The 23,803-nt window shown below is 39.8% G+C and overlaps 1 protein-coding gene across 6 annotated transcripts in view; it reads right to left on the bottom strand.

The window, feature by feature from the left end:
• FKBP6 (FKBP prolyl isomerase family member 6 (inactive)) overlaps positions 1–20,617 on the bottom strand; it is a 47,829-nt gene extending 27,212 nt beyond the window's left edge. Inside the window, exons 1-9 of one of the 6 annotated variants that reach the window (XM_081941206.1) lie at positions 20,200–20,425; positions 18,824–18,938; positions 16,752–16,841; positions 16,260–16,462; positions 14,573–14,692; positions 12,930–13,124; positions 10,696–10,805; positions 9,132–9,223; positions 5,431–5,943 (exon numbers count right to left, since the gene is read on the bottom strand). In XM_081941206.1, coding sequence (XP_081797332.1) covers positions 5,918–5,943; positions 9,132–9,223; positions 10,696–10,805; positions 12,930–13,124; positions 14,573–14,692; positions 16,260–16,462; positions 16,752–16,841; positions 18,824–18,938; positions 20,200–20,289 — 1,041 coding nt within the window. In that variant the 5' untranslated portion in view covers positions 20,290–20,425 and the 3' untranslated portion in view covers positions 5,431–5,917. Of the gene's footprint in view, positions 1–5,430; positions 5,944–6,594; positions 7,007–7,206; positions 8,397–9,131; positions 9,224–10,695; positions 10,806–12,929; positions 13,125–14,572; positions 14,693–16,259; positions 16,463–16,751; positions 16,842–18,823; positions 18,939–20,199; positions 20,426–20,483 lie in introns of those variants that run through there. The other 5 variants (XM_081941208.1, XM_081941207.1, XM_081941205.1 and 2 more) reach the window with 5 other exon arrangements.
• Positions 20,618–23,803: the final 3,186 nt, after the last annotated feature.

Genomic DNA, 23,803 nt, shown 5'->3' with positions numbered 1-23,803 from the left:
GAAAGGGACCGCAGAGGCCTTCTAATCCAACCCTCCTGCTCAATGCAGGAGCCCTCTCTTCTCTGGGACAACCCCTCAAGTATTGGATATACAGTTATCGTATCCCACCCAATCTTTCTCTTTGATAGGCTAAACAGACTTAACTACCTCAACCATTCATCATATGAGTTAATCTCCAGATCCTTTATCATCTTTGCTGGTCTTCTCTGCATGCTAAACTCACTGGCCTGTTAATTTTATTTAATTTTTAACATGTGAGTGTTATATACATTGGGTTTGTTTTTTTGGACTGTTTCTAATTTCCTTTTAACTTTTGTACTATGTGTTTTTTAATGCTGTACGCCGCCCTGAGTCCTTGGGAGAAGGGCGGCATATAAATCCAATAAATCCAATCCAATCCAATCCACTCCTATTCGTCAATGTCCTTTCTGAACAATAGCACCCCCAAATTGCTGACAATATTCCAAGTGGAGACGGGAAGAAAAAAACCAGAATGGGGCAATTATTTTCTATGATTGGGATTTTATGTGTTTGTTAAGTGTGACAAAATATATAGGATTTTAGTCAAGACTTTCAAGATTACACAAAGCAGCAGCAGCATATGTATACACGCATGCCTATTCATATACACACAATTCATTCCATAAAGAAAAGTAGAGAGAAGATAAAGGGAGATCACCCTTCTCAGTTGGTCAAGTAGATGAAAGGGAGGTTGAAGTTTCCAAAGCTTGCTTTGTGGGAGAATCTCTGCCTTTTCACATCACAATCTATTTTTTATACAGTATGGAGATCATGATCTCTTTTGCTGAATCTCATGAGCGTTCCCTTTGTTCTGGTCTTGTACTTTCTCTTACTTGGTTGTGTTAGTTTCTTTTGAAGGAAATGAAGACTTGTTTATTAGTACCAGCCTTGAATTGTGATAGAAGTTTCCTTTCTTGTTCCTTCGTCCCACTTCCCCCCACCTTTCCTGCTCACCTAGTAATAGGATACACATCGAATATAGTTGGATTCAGGGAGAATAGCACACATATTGAGGGAGGGGGGGAACCCATTTGCTTCTAAAATCTGCACTACGCTGCTAGCAGATGTTTATCTTGTGGTCAACCACTCAGATCTCTTTTACATGTTCCCCATTCTATGTTTTCACCTGTTTTTATTCCCAGATGCAGAACTTTACCTTGCTGTGAAATTTCATCCTTTTCATTTCAACTCACTGCTCTCAATATTTTCCTCCAAGCTGAAGTTGAGACATTAATGAATGCTTTGAGTAGCCCTACTGCCAATTGTGAGTCCCTCTAACAATAATATCTTTTAATCTATATTTACCTTTCTGTTAAGAATAGGAGATATTCTGTCAAAGCTTTGTTGAGATATATTATGTCTGCAGCATTCCCTTGATCTCCCCAAACCTAATAACCCTATCAAAGGAGCTAAGTTAAGTTTGGCATGATTTGTTTGCAACAAACCCACACTAACTCTTGTAATAGGATGCTTTTCCAAGGGCTCACAAAACGGTTGCCTTTATATTCTGTTTAAGGACTTTGCCCTTAAACACATTTGTGGCTTCTTGGGTAATTCTTCCCCCCTTTTGGAGCTGAGATATTTACTTTCTCTCATTTTTTTAGGATTATTATTGTGGGGAAAATAGGAGAAAGTTGCATTGGATATGTTTGCCATCTTAAGTAATTTGTGAAAAATAAAGACAGGATAGAAAATAAATCAATAAATATCGCCAGTTCTCCAGCTCGCAAAGTTTAAGGAAGCTGTTCTATGACTGTCTCTATTAGTTTCTTCAGGATGTATTTTCTGGTGGCCAATTCCACAGCTAATTGAACCGAGTGAAGTTTTTTTTTTAATCTTTCCTTTAAAAAAAAGGACTCACCTGTCTAGTCATATCTGACTCTAGGGCAGTGACAGCAAACCTTTCCGTAAACACGTGCCAAAATTGTGCGTGCCTTTGTGGTAGCAATGCAATACTCCCTGCCCATCTGCGCATGCATGCGTGATCCCCACGCATGCACGCATGGGTTTTTGCTTTCCCCAGGCTCCAGGAAATTCAGTTGGCCTGTTGGGCCTGTTTTTCGCCTTCCCCAGGCTCCAGAGGCTTTCCTGGAGCCTGGGGAGGGCAAAAACGGCCTCCCCTGGCCCCCTGGAAGCGGATCATTTCTGAACTTCCGGTTCGTCCATTGGGCCCATTTCTTGCACTCCCCAGGCTCTGAAGGCTTTCCTGAAGCCTGGGGAGGGCAAAAAAAGCCTCCCCGGGTCCTCCAGAAGCTGGAAACGGATTGTTTCTGAACTTCCAGTTGGCCCGTTAGGCCCATTTTTCACCCTCCCCAGGCTCTGGAGGCTTTCCTGGAGCCTGGGCACAGTGAAAATGGCCTCTCCCGGCCCTCTGGAAGGCTGAAAATCAGCTGGGTGGCACGTGTATGCATGCTGGAGCTGACGGATCATGTGCCAGCAGATATGGACCGCCTTGCCATCGGTTCACCATCATGGCTCTAGGGGGCAGTGCTCATCTCTGTTTCTGAGGGAATTGAGGGAGCCAGTGTCGTATGTGGTCATGTGGCCAGCATGACTATATGCTGAGGCGCACAGAACACTGCTACCTTCCCACCAAAGTGATACCTATTTATCTACTCGCATTTGCATGCTTTTGAACTGCTAGGTTGGCAGGAGCTGAGGCAAGTAATGGGAGCTCACTCTTGTCACACAGTGCTCGGATCCCAAACCCGAGCTGTCACCTTTCCAGTTTCTTTAATCGCTGAGCCATTACACGCCTCTGATCTAAATTTCCCAAACTTAGCCTCAGACATTCAAAAAACTTCATATACATGACATATTCTTCCAACAACCATATAAATTCACCCAGAGAAAATGTGGTATCCGTTCTGTAGATGTTAGAAATGTAATTTTAATGAAGCAGCTTCCATGCAGAAATAAAACAGAATTGAAGCTCATGTTGATTGGGGTGAGGACTAAAGTATGATTTAAAAACTTCAAAGTAAGAAATATACTTTGAGCTGGATAGATTGAAGTTTTAAATATGGTTGAATGTTTGCTGAGTTTGTATTTTTTGGTTTTATTGTTTTAATTACTATGAAGAATTCACAGCCACATACATGAGATGGGCAGCTATCTAATAAATAAATTAAGTACAATAGGAGAAAAGGATGTGTCCCAAAAGCTCTCAGTGGAAATTCCAAGGATAAAAACAGCAAAGCAAAAATAGATCAGTTTGCTGGCTAATCAAGCACAATAATCCCACGGTCATTGAACCAGGTTTTGTTGCTTTTGGCAGTGTGGGCAGGTGCCAAGTCCTGCTGGAAAATGAAATCAGCATCCCCATAAAGCTCGTCTGCGGAAGGAAGCATGAAGTGCTCCAAAATCTCCTGGTAGACGGCTGCGTTGACCCTGGACTTAATGAAGCACAGTGGACCAACACCAGCAGATGACGTGGCTCCCCAAATCAACACAGACTGTGGAAACTTCACACTGGACTTCACGCATCTTGCAGTGTGTGCCTCTCCATTCTTCCTCCATACTCTGGGTCCTTGGTTTTCAAATTAGATGCAAAAGTTGCTCTCATCAGAAAAGTGGACTTTGGACCACTTCATGCTTCCTTCCGCAGATGAGCTTTATGGGGATGCTGACTTCATTTTCCAACAGGACTTGGCATCTGCCCACTGCCAAAAGCACCAAAACCTGGTTCAATGGCCGTGGGATTACTGTGCTTGATTGGCCAGCAAACTCACCTGACCTGAACCCCATAGAGAATCTATGGGTCATTGCCAAGAGAAAGATGAGAGACATGAGACCGAATAATGCAGAAGAGCTGAAGGCCGCTATTGAAGCATCCTGGTCTTCCATAACACCTCAGCAGTGCCACAGGCTGATAGCTTCCATGCCACGCCCGCATTGAGGCAGTAATTGCTGCAAAAGGGGCCCAAACCAAGTACTGTGTACATATGCATGCTTATACTTTTCAGAGGTCCGATATTGTTCTATGTACAATCCTTGTTTTATTGATTGTATGTAATATTCTAATTTTCTGAGATTGTGGATTTGGGGTTTTTATGAGCTGTATGCATAATCAGCACAATTATGACAAATCACGGCTTGAACTATCTTGCTTTGCATGTGAGTCTTAGCTCATATATTAGTTTCACCTTTTAAGTTGCATTACTGAAATAAATGAACTTTTGCACGATATTCTAATTTTTCGAGTTTCACATGTATGTTTCAATGATATATTCATAGATACAAATTCACAGAAATATATTCAGCATTTTGTAGTGTGGAAGTTTGTGTGGAAGTAAATATATTTGAGAATATATATTAGAGCAAAGATAAATTATAATTGTAAAACCAAATTAGGAAGGGATTTGCTGCCCCCTGCTGCCCCTAATTTTCACACTGCTTTTACAGTGTGCCTACAATTCTGCTCAAAGCAAAGTATATTTAATGCCCACCCATTGTTCTTTTTAAATACATTTTAAAATGACTGCATTTTGCCAGTACAACACAATAGAATACTAGTACTGTATATAGCAACAGCACTAATAGCAATAGCACTTAGACTTATATACTGTCCCATAGGGCTTTATAGCCTTCTCTAAGCAGTTTTCAGAGTCAGCATATTGCCCCGAACAATATGGATCCCCATTTTATTGACCTTGGAAGGATGGAAGGCTGAATCAACCTTCAGCTGGTGAAATTCAAACTGCCGAATTGGTGGCAGTCGTCAGTCCGCAGAATTAGCTTGCAATACTGCATTATAACCACAGTGCCACCAAGGCTAATATACGAGTTCATGTCAGTCACCAAGCTTGAATAGCTAGAAAAATCTGTGATGTTATATATTATTAAATTTTATTTATGCATTATATTTCTAACATGCCCCATTCTAGGCAGCTTCACAAAAATAATAATAAATAGTATCCCACGTGAGGACGCGGTGGCTCAGTGGCTAAGATGCTGAGCTTGTTGACAAGAAAGGTCAGTAGTTCAGTGGTTTGAATCCCTAGTGCTGCGTAACAGAGTGAGCTCCCATTACTCATCCCAGCTTCTGTCAACCTAGCAGTTTGAAAGCACGTAAAGATGCAAGTAGAAAAATAGGGACCACTTTGGTGGGAAGGTAACAGAGCTTCCGTGTGCCTTCGGTGTTTAGTCATGCCAGCCACGTGACCACAGAGATGTCTTTGGAAAACACTGGCTCTTTGGCTTTGAAACCGAGATGAGCACCGCCCCCTAGAGTTGGGAATGACTAGCACATATGTGCGAGGGAAACCTTTACCTTTACCAATCCATCCCATAGAATAGCAACTATTAAGTCCCTTTCTGGGAGAGGGGGCGGTTTAGAAATCCAAGAAATAAATTAATGATCAATTACTGACATACCATTTCAAGCCGTAGGAAAAACCCCTTAAACTGTTTTTGTAAAGCAAAAATAAGAGCCTTTGTATTGCTATGCTTTGCACCAAAAGAATTTGGGTAATGAATAGACACCAAACATGCCGGAACTTTCTCTCAAGACATATTTATTTTTCTAACTTATGAATATCACTCTTTAAGAGCATTCTCAAACAATCATAACACATAATTGTTTCAACCTTACATGTTCCTAAGGAACCTAATCCTATAGAGCAGGAAATTATAGAAAAAATAAGTTTCTCTCCAAGTAATCAGTTATCAATATGTTTCAATGGAGACAGAGTTCCTTTTATAATGAGACTTCTTTTCAACATAATGTGTTGCATAAGGGTATCCCTTATACAAACATGGTGCTTATTTGCATATAAAACCATGTAGTTCACATTGTTTTGAATATTTCAAATGAAATATTCCATATATTTAAAAAAATATAGAAAAAAGATACACATCATAGGTAAAATGAAATGGTTTTCCTTCTGTTTTAAGTTCAGCTTTCTTCTGCACAGCCAGATTCTGAAATTACCAACATATAATGACTTAATCTCAGTGAATTTATTTTGTTGTCAAACTATAGAAATGATACTTTATCACGATGTTTTAGAAATTTTGTAAATTAATAAGTTACCAAGACCCCATGCCTTTAAATTCTACCACATACTTCCCTGCGACCAATTCGCTCACACAGGGAGGGACTCCTCCGGGTGCCGTCCACCAAGCAATGCCAACGGGCAGCGCCTAGGAGTAGAGCCTTCTCTGTGATGGGCCCAACCCTCTGGAATGACCTCCCCCCCGATATTAGAACTACTATCGACTTCCGCTCCTTCCGACAAAAACTTAAGACTCACCTGTTCCGATTAGCCAGCCTGGCCCATTTATAGTTCTACTCTTACCTCCTGGCGGATATTTTATTTGGGATAGCTTTTAAGGTTAATGTTTTTAACTTTTTAAATTTTTTTTTAAAAAAATTTCTAACTTAACTAAATTGTACAGGGAACTTCTACTACCTCCTCCAGTCCCATGTTTAATTTATTTATTTTATACTTATAACATGTATATTTACTGTTTAACTATTTTAATATGACTGTACACCGCCCCGAGTCTCTTTTGAGAGAGGGGCAGTCTAGAAATCCAATAAAGTTAAGTTAAGTTAAATCACTGCATTGAAGGTCTAATTATACTTTTATTTTGAAGGAAAGGTAAGGAACTGGATGAGAGGAGATAATCAAACAATGAATAGCATAGTTAATACTCTACTATACTAATACTGTACCCAATCAAGGAAAGGATGCAAGGTTAGAACAGTCTGGAAATGACCATGCAAGTTACAGAGAAGGCTATTCCTACCTCTGCTCTTACTAATCCCTATATCCGCGTTTATAAACAAATGCCTTTGTCATTTCTTACTATCTTTCCAGTACTAGATAGATAAAATTAGTCATGAAGGATATCACTTCTCTTCCTCCCAAATATATAATGGTAGCAAATAAGCCCATCAAGTCAACGCTTTCATTCCATCCACTGAAAAGGAGTAAAGGAATATACAAACTTGTTCACTGCAGTCATTTTTTTGCAACACCTGGGGAGGTTGAATAAGCAAATAATTATTCTTTTTCTTCCCCCTGCATCTCTCATTACTTGAAATCTCACCCATTAATACACGAGATGCCTAGGGTAGCAGAATATTTCAGAGGGAGAGGACAGATGAGGACCAACCTTCAGGGGCCCAATCCTTGCAGCAAAAAAGAAAGGCATGAAGGCAGAATGTGAAGATTGCAATTAATTCCACAAGCAGTTTCAATGTCTTTTGTTTGTTCTCTCAACCCAGCAAGAAAAAGTTCCGACCAGACTTTTCTGAGTTGCCTATAGATAGAACTCAGTAACAACTGAAAAAATGAAGTGATGGTTGTGTCTTTTATGGCCAGTCCCACATTATACCACAAGAAAAAGAGGAGCAAGCAGACAGCAATGACTGTTTATATTCCACCTTTATAGGCATAAATCTTAGTCCAAATTTCTTTCACATGGTACCCAAGAGAGTGAGGGGGGGAAAGGTTTGCACACTTTTTTGTGCTCGTCCAGGTGGCAAAGATCAGGGGTAACATAATGGAGAGGTCCAGAAGATGTTTTGGCTTGTCTCTCAGTTTTCATGCTTTATTTTCAACCTTTACTTATCAAATAGGCAAATGTGTACCTCAAATTCTGTGAGAAGGAAAAATGGGCAGGAGAGTAGGTTGGGTGCTGTCCTACAGAGCAGGGGTGGGATCCTACCGGTTTTCACTACCAGCTCGATGTGCCTGGGTGTGCAGTTTAAGAGAAAATTGAACTTCCGCATTGGAAACAAGGAAACGAGCAAGGAAAACAGCTGAGGAGCAGCAATTCAATCTGCCGCCCCTGATCAGCTGGGCTTCAGAAGCAGAAATAAAGGTTTGTATAACGCAGGGGCAGGTGGGTGGGCCCACTTCCACAGAAACAGAGAACCAGTTCGCTCTCGGCTTGAAGTCAGAGCTACCGGTTCCGGTGAACCGGTCCAAACCGTTAGAATACAACCTCTGCTACTGAGTACGTGGTCTTTATTCCATGTTCCTGAATAAACTGCTTTTTAAACTTAAAGGACTACAGGGTTGCAGTCTTCCCTCAAATACTGTTCTATTTTGTCTTTGAGATCCAGACAGTTCAATTTTCCTTTTAAACTTCTTAGTACTAGTTTGTTCACAGTTCTTTAGCTGGATGACGGTTTTCAAAATATCTGAGAAATGCAAACCAAATGCATTGTTGCATACTTGGTATAAAACCGCTCATGTAGCATTTGCCATTTCAATAGGAAAAAAAAGCTGAAATGTATAACCTCACTTTTCATTTCTTCCAAAATGTTATGTGCTGGGACTTCTAAATGAAGTTGAATTTCAATATTGAAATCTTGCCATTTCATTTGAATGGTTCACATGTAACGTCTTCTTTACATTCAACTGATTAAAAAGAAAACAGCATGGAAGAAAGCCTGCATCCATTCTGAGAATCATTTGATCAATTCATCTTTTTCATTCCCACCCAACAATTGTACCATCAAAAAGGATCTAGGAGTCAGGCTCAAATGTAAAACATTATTTTACTTAGACAACAAGCCTCTAAATAAAAAAGATTAGCACTATCTTTGCCTTCGCTCTACTTTCACTATCAAATTCCAAATAGAGAATTTAGGTGTTAGAATTATTGCTTAAACTGTCACAGTTAAAAAACAGTAACCAAAATGTTCAAACTAAGGTCAATGACTGACCTGTATGCCTAACCTAGTTTACAAGCTTAGTCTAAAGTGGGATTTAGTTATAGCAAACTATGGAAATTGCCATGGCTAATATTACTACCAGCAAGAATGTACAGCTGCCAATTATCCTAGATATTTGAAGAAACTATTAAAAAATGAAAACATTTTGGACTCTTTATGTAGGGTTGATTAACACTTCAGCCATAGAATGGCAGGTGGGTGGGATAGGGATTTGATAGCAAAACAACATTTATGTCTAATAGTTGAGTAGCTGCAGAGTAAATGAAGGGCATGCTCTTGTCAAAGAGCAAGGCACTGTCTGATCTATGCAATTGTCATGCATAAACAGGTGTGTGTATGCAAAGGAGAGTACGTCTTCAAGATGCAACCCAAATCACATAAAGACCAATATCTCCAACTCTCCAAGCAATCTCATTACCTTCCAAGCTTGCTTTTGATGAATGAGAATTCAGTGGAGCAAACATCTTACAGCACATCTCCTTCTCTTTCGCCATGTAATCGCTGTAACAGCTGCAAGTTAAAGCAAATTGTTTCAGTGCTGGAGTGCCATCCATTTTTGTTTTTAAAAAGCAGATATTTTGAAACAGTCTAAACATGTTTACTCTGGAACTAGAGAAATCTGTAAGCGTGGCTAATAACATCAAGAACTGCAACTGGTCAGGTTTTGCGCTTAGTTTAATGAACCTTAAAATCAAACAGACTACAGTGCAATACTCATCAGGAGTCACAACAGAGATTTCCAGCTGAATATAATGAACATCATTTAATGAAATTTAGTATCTCTGTTATTGTTATCATATATCTTTATTGTTTATATCAAATTTAATTTAAATACTTTAACAGCTGAATATGTTGTGCATCATTTAAATTGTATAATACATTTCTAGTAGCCAATAAAATGATCACTTGATAAATGACCCTTTAAAAGCATGAAATTCCAGAAGACACTTAACGGTTGTAAAATAGAAGCAAAATATTTGCTAAACAAAGAATCTAGTTGTGTCAAAAGCCAACCAAAACCATGCCTGTTCTCTTGTGAGTAGGTTTGCAAATGCCTTTAGCTGAAAGAACCAGTGAAATTCTCCTTCTAGGCATTCTGTTGAAATGCTAGAAGGATAGCTAGCATTAAAGTGTCCTGTCTAGTATTAGGGGAAAATGGATTTTAGTCTGTCCAAATAAAGGCATTTTTCCACTTGTAGGTATCTGGAAAAAACCAAGTGAACCTGCACTTAGCAAAGAACAGAGAGGGAAATCATGTAAAGAAACAAACAGGGAGCTTCAAAGAGATGGGGAAACTTTCCCATATCCTAAGAGCAGTGTTTCTAAGCTCTGGACAACTGAAACAGATTTTTATTGGCATTTGATCAATGTCTCAATAGGCTTCATCATCTGAACAAATTTAACCTACAAGTAGTCCTCATTTAACAACTGGTCACTTAATGATTATTTGAAGTTATGATGGACCTCCCCGAGCAACCTATGACTTGGATTCAAAGTTCTGATGGCCACACATCACTCTGCAGCCATGTGATCGCATTTTAAGTGCTCAGTAACTGGCTCACATTTATGGTCATTTGCACAGCCTGGCTTGTGACTACAATTTTCAGTCTTTTTTTTTCTGCTATCTAGCAAAAATGTTCATTGGTTTAAAAAAAGGGTTTGCTTCATAACCACCACAAAAAGGCCATAAAATCGGTAACTTGTTTAACAACGGCCACAACTTATGACTGTAACTGTGGGTTCACTTATGGTTGTAAGTTGAGTACCACCTGTACTTTGTAGCAAACTAATGCTATTTCTGCCTATTTGGTATGCTCACTTATTCAGTTCAATATAATTTAATCATTAAAAGAATATTGAGGATTGAATAGCTACAATGAATAAATTTGAACCATTACCGTGAATCCAAGTGGTAAGTGAATGAGTATCCAATTCAGCTAATTCGTTACAAAAATATAGCACTCAAGTAAATGCTTTATCACCTGGCCAGCTTTTTCAATTCATTGTTAATATCTTGGTTGAAGGGCTGTTCTTTCTGAGCTTTGATCAGAAACTCTCGGGCTCTCTCATACTCTGTCAAGTAAAGGCATGCCTGGAAATTAAGAATACAGAATGCACATAAATTGCAATTGCAGTTACAATACAATACAATAGTAGAGTTGGAAGGGACCTTGGAGGTCTTCTAGTCCAACCCCCTGCCTAGGCAGGAAACCCTATACTATTTCAGACAAATAGCTATCCAACATCTTCTTAAAGACTTCCAGTGTTGGGGCATTCACAACTTCTGGAGGCAAGCTGTTCCACTGATTAATTGTTCTAACTGTCAGGAAATTTCTCCTCAGTTCTAAGTTGCTTCTCTCCTTGATTAGTTTCCACCCATTGCTTCTTGTTCTACCCTCAGGTGCCTTGGAGAATAGTTTGACTCCCTCTTCTTTGTGGCAATCCCTGAGATATTGGAACACTGCTATCATGTCTCCCCTAGTCCTTCTTTCTCTTAAGCTAAACATACCCAGTTCCTGCAACCGTTCTTCATATGTTTTAGTCTCCAGTCCCCTAATCATCTTTGTTGCTCTTCTCTGCACTCTTTCTAGAGTCTCCACATCTTTTTTACATCGTGGCGACCAAAACTGAATGCAGTATTCCAAGTGTGGCCTTACCAAGGCATTATAAAGTGGTATTAACACTTCACGTGATCTTGATTCTATCCCTCCTGTTGATGCAGCCTAGAACTGTGTTGGCTTTTTTGGCAGCTGCTGCACACTGCTGGCTCATATTTAAATGGTTGTCCACTAGGACTCCAAGATCCCTTTCACTACTACTGAGCAAGGTATCATCTATACTGTACCTGTGCATTCCGTTTTTGTTGCCTAAATGTAGAAAAATGTAGAAATGTAGTTCAATCACTTCTCTTAAAGAGTAACACAGGGTAAAGGATTTATTTTTTGGCCAGGTTCACATAGCAAGCTAGAACTATGGTATTTGCAATCCTGCCTTATTGACTGTAAACAAGAAGTCTTGCACACAATGATAAGTTCATACAATGGACACTCTCGGTCAGGGGTGTCCAAACTTGGGAACTTTAAGACTTGTGGACTTCAACTCCCAGAATTCCCCAACCAACATGGCTTGAAGTTGTTGAGTTGAAGTCCACAAGTCTTAAAGTTTCCAAGTTTGAACACCCCTGTTCTAGGTCTAGGACTATTATTCACATCAGTTTTGAGAGCATGTTGCAGACACATAAAGAATGACAGCTAGGCAGTGTGGAGAAGGGAAACTTATCATAAAATAGTACATAGCCAGACACAATGCAACAATCTGTCAAAGTCAAATTAGTGAGATTATCTCCTCCCATCTCCTCTAGCCTAGAAAACTTTTTTCAAACCATTTGTTTACCTATGTCAAATAGGTTACATTCAAAAGCAAAGCACAGATCTGCAGTCACTTAGCATCCATGGTCTCCATATAAGTACCCATTTTAAAACATGGATTTAACATTGTGTTATTATAATATAAAGATATGTAATTTAAATTATTGCCTAACTACTTTTGTTTGGCTTCCTGTCAACAGATTTTAACTATATTAGAAACAGAAAAGCAAAGATATTAACATAATTCAGATTTTTGTATAAGAAAAGCAGAAGTAATTATACATCACATACTAGAATGTAATTTGTAAAGAATAAAATAGATTCTCCATAAAATTGTTTTACTGTTAAAATTATTTACTTTAAATCTCTTCATATATTGATGGCATTCCCTGACACTGCTTAAGTATCTCATGGTGAATAAATCTGGGAAACTTTTCACAACCTATTTTCACTAAAGGTAAAATGAGGATTGTTGTGCCAATTTCAGTGGTCTTTATAGTCGATTTATTATATGAAACACCAAATAATTACTGTAAGACAGGGGTGTCCAAACTTGGCAACTTTAAGACTTGTGGACTTCAACTCCCAGAATTCTGGGAGTTGAAGTCCACAAGTCTTAAAGTTGCCGAGTTTGGACACCCCTGCTGTAAGATGATGATGGAAGAAGCTGAAACATTTTAATACACTCTTAGCAAATGATAGGCTTAGTTCATGGTTTCCATTACCCAAACCCACCCTAACAATTTCTAAGCAGGAAGCAAAGCTAGTCTGACTTAATAAAAAAAAGCACCTCAGAATTCTGCAAGACATGCAAAATGGGACAGGACCCCCCCCCCCCCCTTCCTTACCTGGCCACATCTGAAGAGGGCTTTAGCATTTTTTCTATCTAGCTCTAAGGCTTTTTCACCATAGGCGAGGGCTCGATCTGGGCGTTCCAACTTCAAGCAAACAAAAGATAAGTTCAGGAAGACCAGAAGCCTGGCAGCATCAACTTTGTCTTTTTCAGTCTCCTTGGCACATATACGATTAAGTACTGAAGAGGCCTGGTGAGTAGAAATAAAACAATGAAATTAATCAGAGAAAAGATCTGTGATAGAGAAATGCTGGGAATGCTCTTGTTAGGGACTGCCATATGTGTTGGGTAGCATGAATGCTGACTTGAGAGGCAATTCAAATAAATGTTTATCTATTATTAATTAAGGGTTTTATCCTACCTTCTATTAAGGAGCCAAGAGGATCCCACTATTTTTTTTTTCATTTTCACAAGCACTCTATCAGGTTGGTTGGGCTAAGAAAGAATGAACGGTCCAATCACCCAGTGGGTTTATACACTAGAATGAGAGCTCTCTTCAAACCATCTTAACTATACCACACAGGCCCTTTTAAATGATAATCTTCTTGTTTCTTCTGTGTAGCTGTTCCCCAATCTTATTAACTTTGGAAAAAAGACGTTGGAACATTCACCAGTGGCCAAACCAAAAACATTTTTTTCAGATTCTAGTCAATGTTACCAATATTTAATAAATACTGACTCCAATTAATGTGATTTTTCACAGAGTTTTGTATTTCTAAAAGACCACGACAGAACCATGTTAATTGCAAGATAACATATATAAAGTCTGATAAAGGCTTCTTAGAACTTCCAGATAACAGCATTTTCTAGAGCGTAGGTATATAGAATCATAGGGCTAGAAGCAACCTTGCAGGTCTTCTAGCTCAACCCCCCTCCCCCACTTTTTGTTCCCAAATTGCTGTCCAATCTTTTCTTGAAGACCTTCAGCAAAGGAGTAGCCAAAACTTTGGGAGGCAAGCTGTTTCACTATTTAATTGTTCTTACTGTCAGGAAAGTTCTCCTTAGTTCCAGATTGGATCTCTTTTTAATGAGCTTCCATCCATTGATTCAAGTCCTGCCCTCAGGTGCTTTGGATAGTAAGTCGACCCCTTCCTCCTGGGACTGCCCCTCAAATGCTGTAAGACAGTTATCTTGTTACCCCTGATCGTTCTCTTTGTAAGGCTAGACATGCCTGGTTCTCTTAACTGTTTCATCATACAGTTTAGCCTCTAGACCAGGAATGTCAAACTCGCATTGTCACGGCAGTGTCACGTGATGTATCGTGACTTTCCCCCCCTTTGCTAAAACAGGCGTGGACATAGCCAGAGTGTGACGCATCCGGCCCACAGACCGTGAGTTTGAGAGTCCTGCTTTATCATCTTTGTTGCTATTCTCTGCCCTCTTCCTAGAGCCTCGTTATCTTTTTTGTGTCATGGCAACCAGAACGCTGTCGCCCAAAGGTGGCCTCCCTTGTGCTGCATGGAGCACTTCTTGTGACTTTGATGCTATCCCTCTGTCGATGCAGCCTAGGAACTGCATAGGCTTAAAATTATTCATATTTTGGTGTGGATAGGAAGAGATGATTGTTGTGCAGGATACAATTTTAAATTTCTAGACGTAGTTTGTGTTTCACTCCCCTACTCCACGAATGCTACTTACCCGCCTGTACCTCTCCTTGGCATCCATGAAACGTGTCTGACGGAAGAGGTAATTGCCAAATTCACGTTCTGTTTCTGCTACCTTTATAATTTTTTCCAGTGGAAATCGATCCTGTTGCTCCTTATGCAGAGAAACAACATTCTAGTTAGAGAAACTATCCCCAATAGTTATAAGTTTAAGCTAAAATTGTTATGCTGGAATCCTACACAAGTTAGTTCTTTAAAGCCCTACATTATTTGAGACTGCCTCTCCTATTACAAATCTGCCCAGTTTTTAGGGACCTTTTTAATTATTTCCCATTACCAGAAGCTCAGTGATATTGTGGACATAGGAGAGGTTTTATCCAGACTATGGAATACTCTCTACCAAGCAAGGTATATTTGGCCCATTCTTCCAAAATTTAGGAAAATACAAAAATATATCCTTTTTTGTTAAGGCATCATTGCTAACTGATTTGACTTGCATTAATTTGCCTTTTTTATTGTTTGACATTTATAAGTTAGAGTGTAAATTTAATCATGAGTGATATCTGCCATGAATAAGGCTGGAAAGCACAACTATTTTAAGGGAAGAAAAAGCAAAAAAAAAAAAAAAACTACAATAGGGGATAGAAGAAAATGTATAAGCATATGTGATATTTTATCCTATAAACAAGATATAAAAATGCAGCTTAATTAGTAACATTCATCTTAGAACAGGGGTGCCAACCTCGATTTCATCAAGGGCCGCATCACGGTTGTGTTTGACCTCGGGGGGGCTGGGTGGGTGTGGCCGGGGTCAACTTGAACTAAAATTGTTCTGCGCATGTGCAGAAGCAAAAAACATTGCTGCAGCCCACAACCATAGAGCGTACTCCCAGAGCGACATCCATCCTCCGTGCTTTGAAAGCCAACCCCCCCCCTAAGCGGCAGGCGGCGCCAGCAGCGGAGATGTCCTGGCTCTGCAGGTACTGTAGAGATAGCCAAGGGCATTGTGAGCCTGCGAGTCACGTGAGGGGGGAGCGGAAAAGCCACTCGCGCAAACCCCCTCTCCAGCCATGCAGAGCCCCATTCACTCACCTAGGGGCATTCTGAAGGTGCCGAGCTGTGGGAGGCGGAGGGCGGCGAACAGGGGCTCACCTTGCTTGGTGCCTTCTGGGTACCGCTAGATCGGTCAGCAGCGCTGTGCCCGACAGGAAAGGGGGGGTTGCCGGGCGGCTGCTCGCGAGCATGGTCACCTTATGGCTGCTGTGTTGCTGCTGCGACAGTGCAATACAACTATTAGACCCTGAGTCTGTGCCCGGCTCTTTGGGAGCCTGCTCGCAAGAGAGCAGCTGCCTGGCAACCCCCCCTCTTCAGCTGGGCACAGTGCTGCTGACCGACCTAGTAGTACCCCGAAAGCACCAAGCAATGCGAGCGCCTTTGCCCCCCACCTTGTTCTTGCAGCTTGGGATACCGCTAGGTCGGTGAGTAGTGCTTTGCCTGGCTGGAGGGGGGGGGATTGTCCAGGGGCCTTATTTTCAGGGGTGGGCTTATATTTTTGCCCACGTGAAAAATGTGGCAAGGCTTTAGTTTCAGGACAGGTCATATTTTCGGGGAAACACGGTATTTTCACAAGGACTGTACAAATTATAGTTCAAAACCTCTAATTTCAGAAGATGTAATTGAATGATACTAATACAGACTATTAGATATAAATTTATACTCACAGGAGACAGGTCAAAGAACTTATCTGATTCTGCCGAGTCCAAAAAGTCCAAAAGCTCAACTTCAAACAAGACTGTGGAATTGGGGGGAATCAAAGGAGGGCAACCCAAAGTTCCAAAAGCATAATTTGGCTTGAAGAGAAATCTTGCCAACTCTCCTTTTCTCATTGTGAGTAATCCAACTTCCAAACCCCTCAGAGTAATATCTAGGAAAGCAAAACAGAAAATCCTTATTTCCAGAATTTCCGTACTGTATTACTGTTTTTTTTGAACTGATTGCAGAAGAAAGAAGAAACATGCAGAAAATACAGAAATGGCAAAAGAGCATGTGGCAAACTAATTGGTTCAAGTAACAGGAAATAATTCAATACATGACAATGGAGATCACACTGAGGATAAAGAGTTACAATGCATTAGATCAGATATCTATGTAAGCATTTATTAATTAAATTCAAATTATATTTATATCCACTAAATTATGTATCTTTCACTCACCTTCACCAAGTTTCATGAGTTTGGGGTTTTTCTTGAACCAATTTGTATCAAAGGGTCTGTCCGTGTGTTCTAAATACCCTGAAAATTTCACTGAAAAAAATCAGAATCAGAGGAGACAAAATAAATTTCATTGAGAAACATTGAACATATTAATTTCATCGGCATAAATGTTCTTAGGAATAGTTTTGCTATGTTTTCTTTGAAGTTTCTTGATGCTTGGCATTGTATTAAATTCCTTAATCAAGGAACATATTATCCATTACACTTTTTCCTTTTGGAATACAGAATACGGTGTTATGCAAAATGCAGAAATATTAAAACAAAGAAAAAGAACTTAAAGACATAAAAAAGGGGAAAAACATCTTTTATACTAATACTCATTATACTTCTCCAAAACTTTATATTCTTGCAAACCATCTTGCTTCTACCATATCCACACATACTTCATATACTATATCTTGTTCTTTAAACTTGACACTTTTGTTAATCTCATCAACTCCATCCAACCACAACTTTCTTGATCTTCCCCTTTCTTTATATTTGTTTTGTGATTTCAACCTCTTTAGTTCTCTTTATATGACCAAACCACTTCAAAGTACCTGCTACTCTATTTTGTATTTCATTCACATTCATTCAGTACCCATTTATTCTTAACCTCACATCTGCAGCTTTTTCTACACACACTTCATAAGTATTCCATTCCCACGCAGTCATCTTTTGTTTCTTCATATGCTTATTTCCATATATGCATATAGGCAGAAACAAGTATATACTGTCATTTTTACTTTATTCCACACATACATTCACTAATCAGCACCGTCCTATGACCATTTGTTTGTAAAATTCTTCATTCATTTTTCCTCTTTTATTAAACATTTTACCAAGGGATACTAATTCATATTTTATTATAGGGTTTTTTGCCCATACATTTATTATAGTTTTGGGGTCATAGACTATATGAAATGGAATATTCATTCAGCTTTCCTTGTCAATTACAATTACTGTATAGAATTGTAATTGTGTATCCTTCCTTTAAAACTTTGTAAGTAACTCAAAGGAGCAAATATATGTAATACTACTTTGTCCTATTTTTCCTATAACAACAACCCTATGAGGTGGGTTAGGCTAAGAGAGAGTGACTGTCCCAAGTAACTCAGCTGGCTTTCATGTCTAAGGCAGGACTAGAATCCACAATCTCCTGATTTCTAGGCTAGCACTTTAACTATCCCACCAAACTGGCTCTCAAACAGTAATCTTTGATGTATTATTTTTCAGATCCATACTCTTCACTGCATCATGCAATCTAATATTTGCTGTAGATCATTGGTTCCATCTGATAACACACTATCACAAGCATTCCTTATATATCTATAAATCTGTAAACAACTAAGACAACTAATTTACCTACTTTCTACTCAATGTGAAATCATTTACTAAGCATTCCTTTATTGTTCTTGTATGGTTTACTTGCCTTATATATTGTTAATCAGCAACTGAAATTCCATATTAAAGCAAAATAGTCCATAATGAAGGGTATTAGCTTTATTATAAACTTACATTAATTCAATAAACTTTTCTTCCCACATTCCGGCTGAGCAATTAAAAATCTGGACTGCATGCTGTAAAGTCACACCTCAATTTTACTTGTTATCACTTCTCATACTATTTCAGTCAGACTGCTGCCAAACACCTTCTCAAACACATTTAGTAAATTAACCCCCCTATAATGTTCTCTACAAAAGCACATATACTTTATTATTAGCTTACCTGTACCATTACACAGGTGCTATGTGAATATTCTGGCTTTTTTTTTTTACATTTGAATCTAAAGCACATTGCAGCCATAAGAACCTCTTGGAAGCATAATAATATAATTAATGAAGATCATTTGCATATTTTTTCAGAACATATGGTACAAATATTAATTTAACACATGATTCATTTGCTAATTAAAAATCTGATCTTTTAATTTTCCTTCCCCAGCTTTGAATTAAATAAGGAAAAATAGATACCATACAATATCCATATTCGATAGACCCTAAAACCACAACAAATCAATACAACTACTTTACCTAATACTGATGAATCAGGAGGGACTGTCTCACCAGAGCCATTTCGGATTATTTCTTTCAACACTCCTCTGTCATTGGTAATATTCTGCATACGGTGACCCAACCACTGGTAAGACTTGGAACAATGAACATAAGAATATGCTAAGCATAATATTAATCTCTTTTGCAAAACCAAATACATCCTGAAAGAGCTTTGCATGATAGTTAGCCTTTAATGAACTTACTAATAAAGTGAACTTAACAAAATATTTGCTAAATGATTGCCTTTGTATAAGCTGTTTGAAGGTACATAAAATATCAGAATAAACTGCAGACAACGATTGTTTAGAACATTTACTATATAATTCCTATTTTCTTGAATTGGAATTGAGGTTTAATAACCCTTTTGATTGAGGAAACAGACTACTTTCAGAGTGTTTTAGCTAAATTCCTAATAATTTAATCTCTAATTAGTAATAATAAAACCTATTTTACTTATTGAGCCAATCATGTAAAATTTTATCATTGCTATACTGTATATTTTGCATTTGGCTTAAATAGTAAATTGCAATAAAACTACTTATTTAAATTATCAAGAAGTATAACCAAAAAGTTGAGTTTACATATTTTGATATAAAGCACATTCCCTTGAATTTGGGTGAAGGAAGGAGAAACATTGGCCAACTCATATATTAACTTTACTGTCATTAGTTCATTTTTTTGCTTAGGAGGCAAAGAGCACACTAACTATGGTTTGTAAATTTTGGTTACGAATTAGTACTACAGTATTTGGAAACTCTAGGTATTTTAATATGTGAAAAAACCCATTCTGAACAGTCCAAGAAACCAATTTTACCTGCCCATAGATATTTGGTATGAGATAGTCAGATAAAATAATTTAGAGCAAAGAAGGGCCAGCAAAACATAACAAAGTCCCAGGGTTCAATCCCAGGAGTTTCCCCAAAATGATGTGACTTGAGATAAATCAACCAGATTTGGGCTACCCGCCCCCCCAAAAAAACGCTTCAAGGCCAGCTAGCGAGTTGTATATAGGTGTAGTAGACTGGCACAAAGCAACTATCGCAGAGGGTCCCCAAACTTTGCAACTTTAAGACTTGTGGATTTTCAACTCCCAGAATTCTCCAGCTGGAGAATTCTGGGAGTTGAAATCCACAAGTCTTAAAGTTGCCAAGTTTGAGAACCTCTGGACTATCGGGTTCCATTTTCCAGATCACTTTTAGTGGGCCTCCATCCCAGTCAAAGCAAGAAGTAACGGGTCAGGCATAAGCCGCCCTTCTTCCTTCGCGACTTCGTCCAAACGCGGGAGCTGCGAGGGTGGCGCCAGCCGTGAGGAAAGGGGCCGGACGACACCAAAGAAGCCCCTTCCTTCGCCTCACCCCGATATCTCCCACCCCGGTGCCTCCTCCTCCTCGCGGGCTGCTCCCATTCTCCTGCCAATATCGCTCGCCGCTTCGCCTCATCTCCATGGCTTTCCAAAGCAGCAGTTGGAGCAGTTGGGTCTCCCTGAGGCCTGCCCCTTTCCCGCCTTAACCGCCAGAGCAAATGCGAAGGGCGTCCCTCCGAATCTTTGCAGCCCTCGATCAATCGGAAGAGTCGAGATCTCAAGCCACCCACCGGGCGCGGTCTTACAAGCGCAGCTGCGCCGCCCGCTTGCTTTTACTTTGAGGGCTTATCGGTAATTAGGGGGTTAGCTGTAGTATCCTACAAACTGGGACTTTGCAGCAATTAACTGTCAGACCCGGCTTCTTCTTGTGTTGCAAACGTCCTGTTTATCATATAGTCCCGGTTAGAGGGACGTCTGGAGAGTTTAATGCGTTAAATTACGAGCAGAAAAGGGGCTGCCACAAAGCAGAGGGAGTCAAACTATTTTCCAAGGCACCTGAGGGTAGAACAAGAAGCAATGGGTGGAAACTAATCAAGGAGAGAAGCAACTTAGAACTGAGGAGAAACTTCCTGACAGTTAGAACAATTAATCAGTGGAACAGCTTGCCTCCAGAAGTTGTGAATGCCCCAACACTGGAAGTCTTTAAGAAGATGTTGGATAGCCATTTGTCTGAAACGGTATAGGGTTTCCTGCTTAAGCAGGGGGTTGGACTAGAAGACCTCCAAGGTCCCTTCCGAGGCTGTTATTCTGTTCTAGAAAACTGCCAGATGAAACTATGTGAAGAACTGAGGGCTTTATATTGTGTTTGTAAACTTCAGGGAAGAGCAGGATAAAAATATAAGGGGGTTTGATTGTCATAATACTCTAATCTTTTTTTGATCTTGGATATGGATTTTGATGCCAGAGATTTTGATCTCGGATAGTTTAATGATTGTACTTGCAAAATGTTGCACACTTAAGGTGCAATGTGCGTAACACAAACTTACCGTGTTTCCCCCAAAATATAACAGGGTCTTATTTTCTTTTTACAAAACACAACCTTTGGAGTTTGAAAAACCTCTCCAAGGTTATTTTCAAAAGCACAAGAAAGCAAAGACAAGGAAGACAGAATATATGCCATGTGCTAATGTGGAAGTAAACGTGTAAAATGTCAAGAGAGAGGTGACACTGGCTGCATTAAAGAGCCATGTGGTGAAGTGATTAGAATGCAGTACTGCAGGGCTAACTCACTGCTGATTTCAGGAGTTCGATTCTGACCGGCTCCAAGTTGACTCAGCCTTCCATCCTTCTGAGGTCAATAAAATGAAGATCCAGATTGTTGGGGGAAATATGCTGACTCTGAAAACCCACTTAGAGAGGACTGTACAGCACTATGAAGCGATATATATGAATTGCTATTAACAACAGCTAATGCAGTTGTGCCATAAACTAATTAAACATGCTAAGCCACAAACAACTACCGCGTTTCACCGAAAATATGACCTGTCCTGAAACTAAAGCCTTGCCACATTTTTTGCATGGGCAAAAATATAAGCCCACCCCCGAAAATAAACCCCCTGGACAACCCACCCCCTCCGGCCAGGCAGAGCACCGCTCACTGACATAGCGGTATCCTGAAGGTGCCAAGCCACAGGAGCCGGGGGTGGGGGGGAGAAAGGCACTCACATTGCTTGGTGCCTTCGGGATACCGCTAGGTTGGGGAGTGGCGTTCTGCCTGGCCGGAGGAGGGAGTTGCCGGGCGGCTACTCCTTTGCGAACTGGCTCCCGAAGAGCCGGGCACAACCTCAGGGGCGAAGCAGCCATGAGGTGACCAAGCTCACAAGCAACTGCTCAGCAACCACCCTCTCCAGCCGGGCAGAGCGTCATTCACTGACCTAGGGGGTATCACTAAGGCAGCAAGCCACGTGGCGCTCTGCCCGCTCCCCAGCTTCCGCGGCTTGGCACATTAGAGATACCCGCTAGGTCAGTGCATGGAGCTCTGCCCGGCTGGAAAAGGGGGTTGTGCGAGCACCTGTTCCGCCTCCAGCAGGCGGCGGCTGCTGCAGGGAGAGCTGGGCCCGGACATGTTGAGGCTAGGAGCCATGCTGGCTGGGGAATTCTGGGAGTTGAAGTCCACAAGTCTTAAAGTTCCCAAGTTTGGACACCCCTGATGTAATTGATCCAAGGTCGCCTTGCTGACTCTGTGCTTTAGGTGGGACTAGAAATCACACTCCTGCTTTCTAGCCTGGGATACTATACCATGGCTGGCTGGGGAATTCTGGGAGTTGAAGTCCACAAGTCTTAAAGTTCCCAAGTTTGGACACCCCTGAAATACATGCTCTCAGCCCTAAGAAGGAGGCAATGGCAAACCACTTTTGAAACCTTGCCAAGAAAATTGTAGAGACTGGTCCAAGCAGTCACCAGGAGTCTCAAACTGACTCAAAGGCACACACAAAAAAGTTGCTGTGCGTATGTCTGAAAGCAGGAATTTTTGGTGATCGTTGCATGTCATTATAATAAATGTAATGGAACATCCAGAGATGAATTTAGGAAAAATTGTGTAATCTAAATATATATATATAAATGGCGCTGTGTGTGTGTGTGTGTGTGTGTTCCAGCATAACTCTGGAACACCTTGAGCAATTTCAACTAAACTTGGTACACAGATTACTTATTCTCTGGAAACAAATACTGTGGGGGTAAGACACACCTAACACCCCTCGGGTGTATTTTCTGTTAAGATACAGCCTGTTGTGCTTTAAAATGGATTCTACCGTATTGCCGTAAAATGGCTTCTACTGTACAGCACTGTGGAGTTGCAATGGTAACAGCTTCACAGTACTTCACAAGGGGGCTCCCTCTGATAAGGGGAGAAAACCAACCTTAGAAATTGTGTTGATGTTTATGGAAGGCGGGTTGGGATAAATAAATACTTGGGCAGCGCCGGGTTATCAGCTAGTTTTCAAATAAATGTACATAAGGGGAAAATTAGTTGGCATAAAGTAGATTTAACTAAACTTACCCTTTTTGTTACCTGATACTTTTACTTTGTTTATAGTCTTGCACCTGTTCTGCACCTTCTTACCTTTCTATATTTCACAATATAGAAAACCCAGGCCTTAAAACAACTTGTAATGAAATTCTATAACTTCTAATTTTGTATTGCAAAACATGAAAGTATATTTCTACAGTAAAAAGATTGTAAAATTACTTTATTCAGTATAAAATATTAAAAAACAGTATTGGCTTTTAAACCACTAAAAGCAAATAGAAACCATTAAAAGCAAAGAGAAGAGGTGAGACATAATAAGCAGGTGCTAAAATTGAAAAAAAAATCACAGTAAACAAATTTAATGCATTAATATGTACAGATACAAATTAATGAATACCTCAACCCTTTAGTTATATTTGCATAGTGATAGTGCTAAGTATTGGCTTGCAGTTATTTTACAATGTTGGTGAAATATTTCTTTACTACATTCATTATGGTCTTACTTGAAACTCTACAATAGAAATATTAATTTGGACATTTTAATTTAAATAACAGTAAACTAGTACTGTCTAGAAAATCCAACATATTTAGCCTTTCAGATTTGTAAAACTTGCTAAAATGGGTA

This window comes from Natrix helvetica, assembly GCF_964273705.1.
Source record: "Natrix helvetica genome assembly, chromosome: 2".
In the NCBI taxonomy this organism is placed as follows: domain Eukaryota; kingdom Metazoa; phylum Chordata; class Lepidosauria; order Squamata; family Natricidae; genus Natrix; species Natrix helvetica.
The sequence above is the reverse complement of the archived record's forward strand: the minus strand, read 5'-3'. Positions and strand labels throughout refer to the sequence as shown.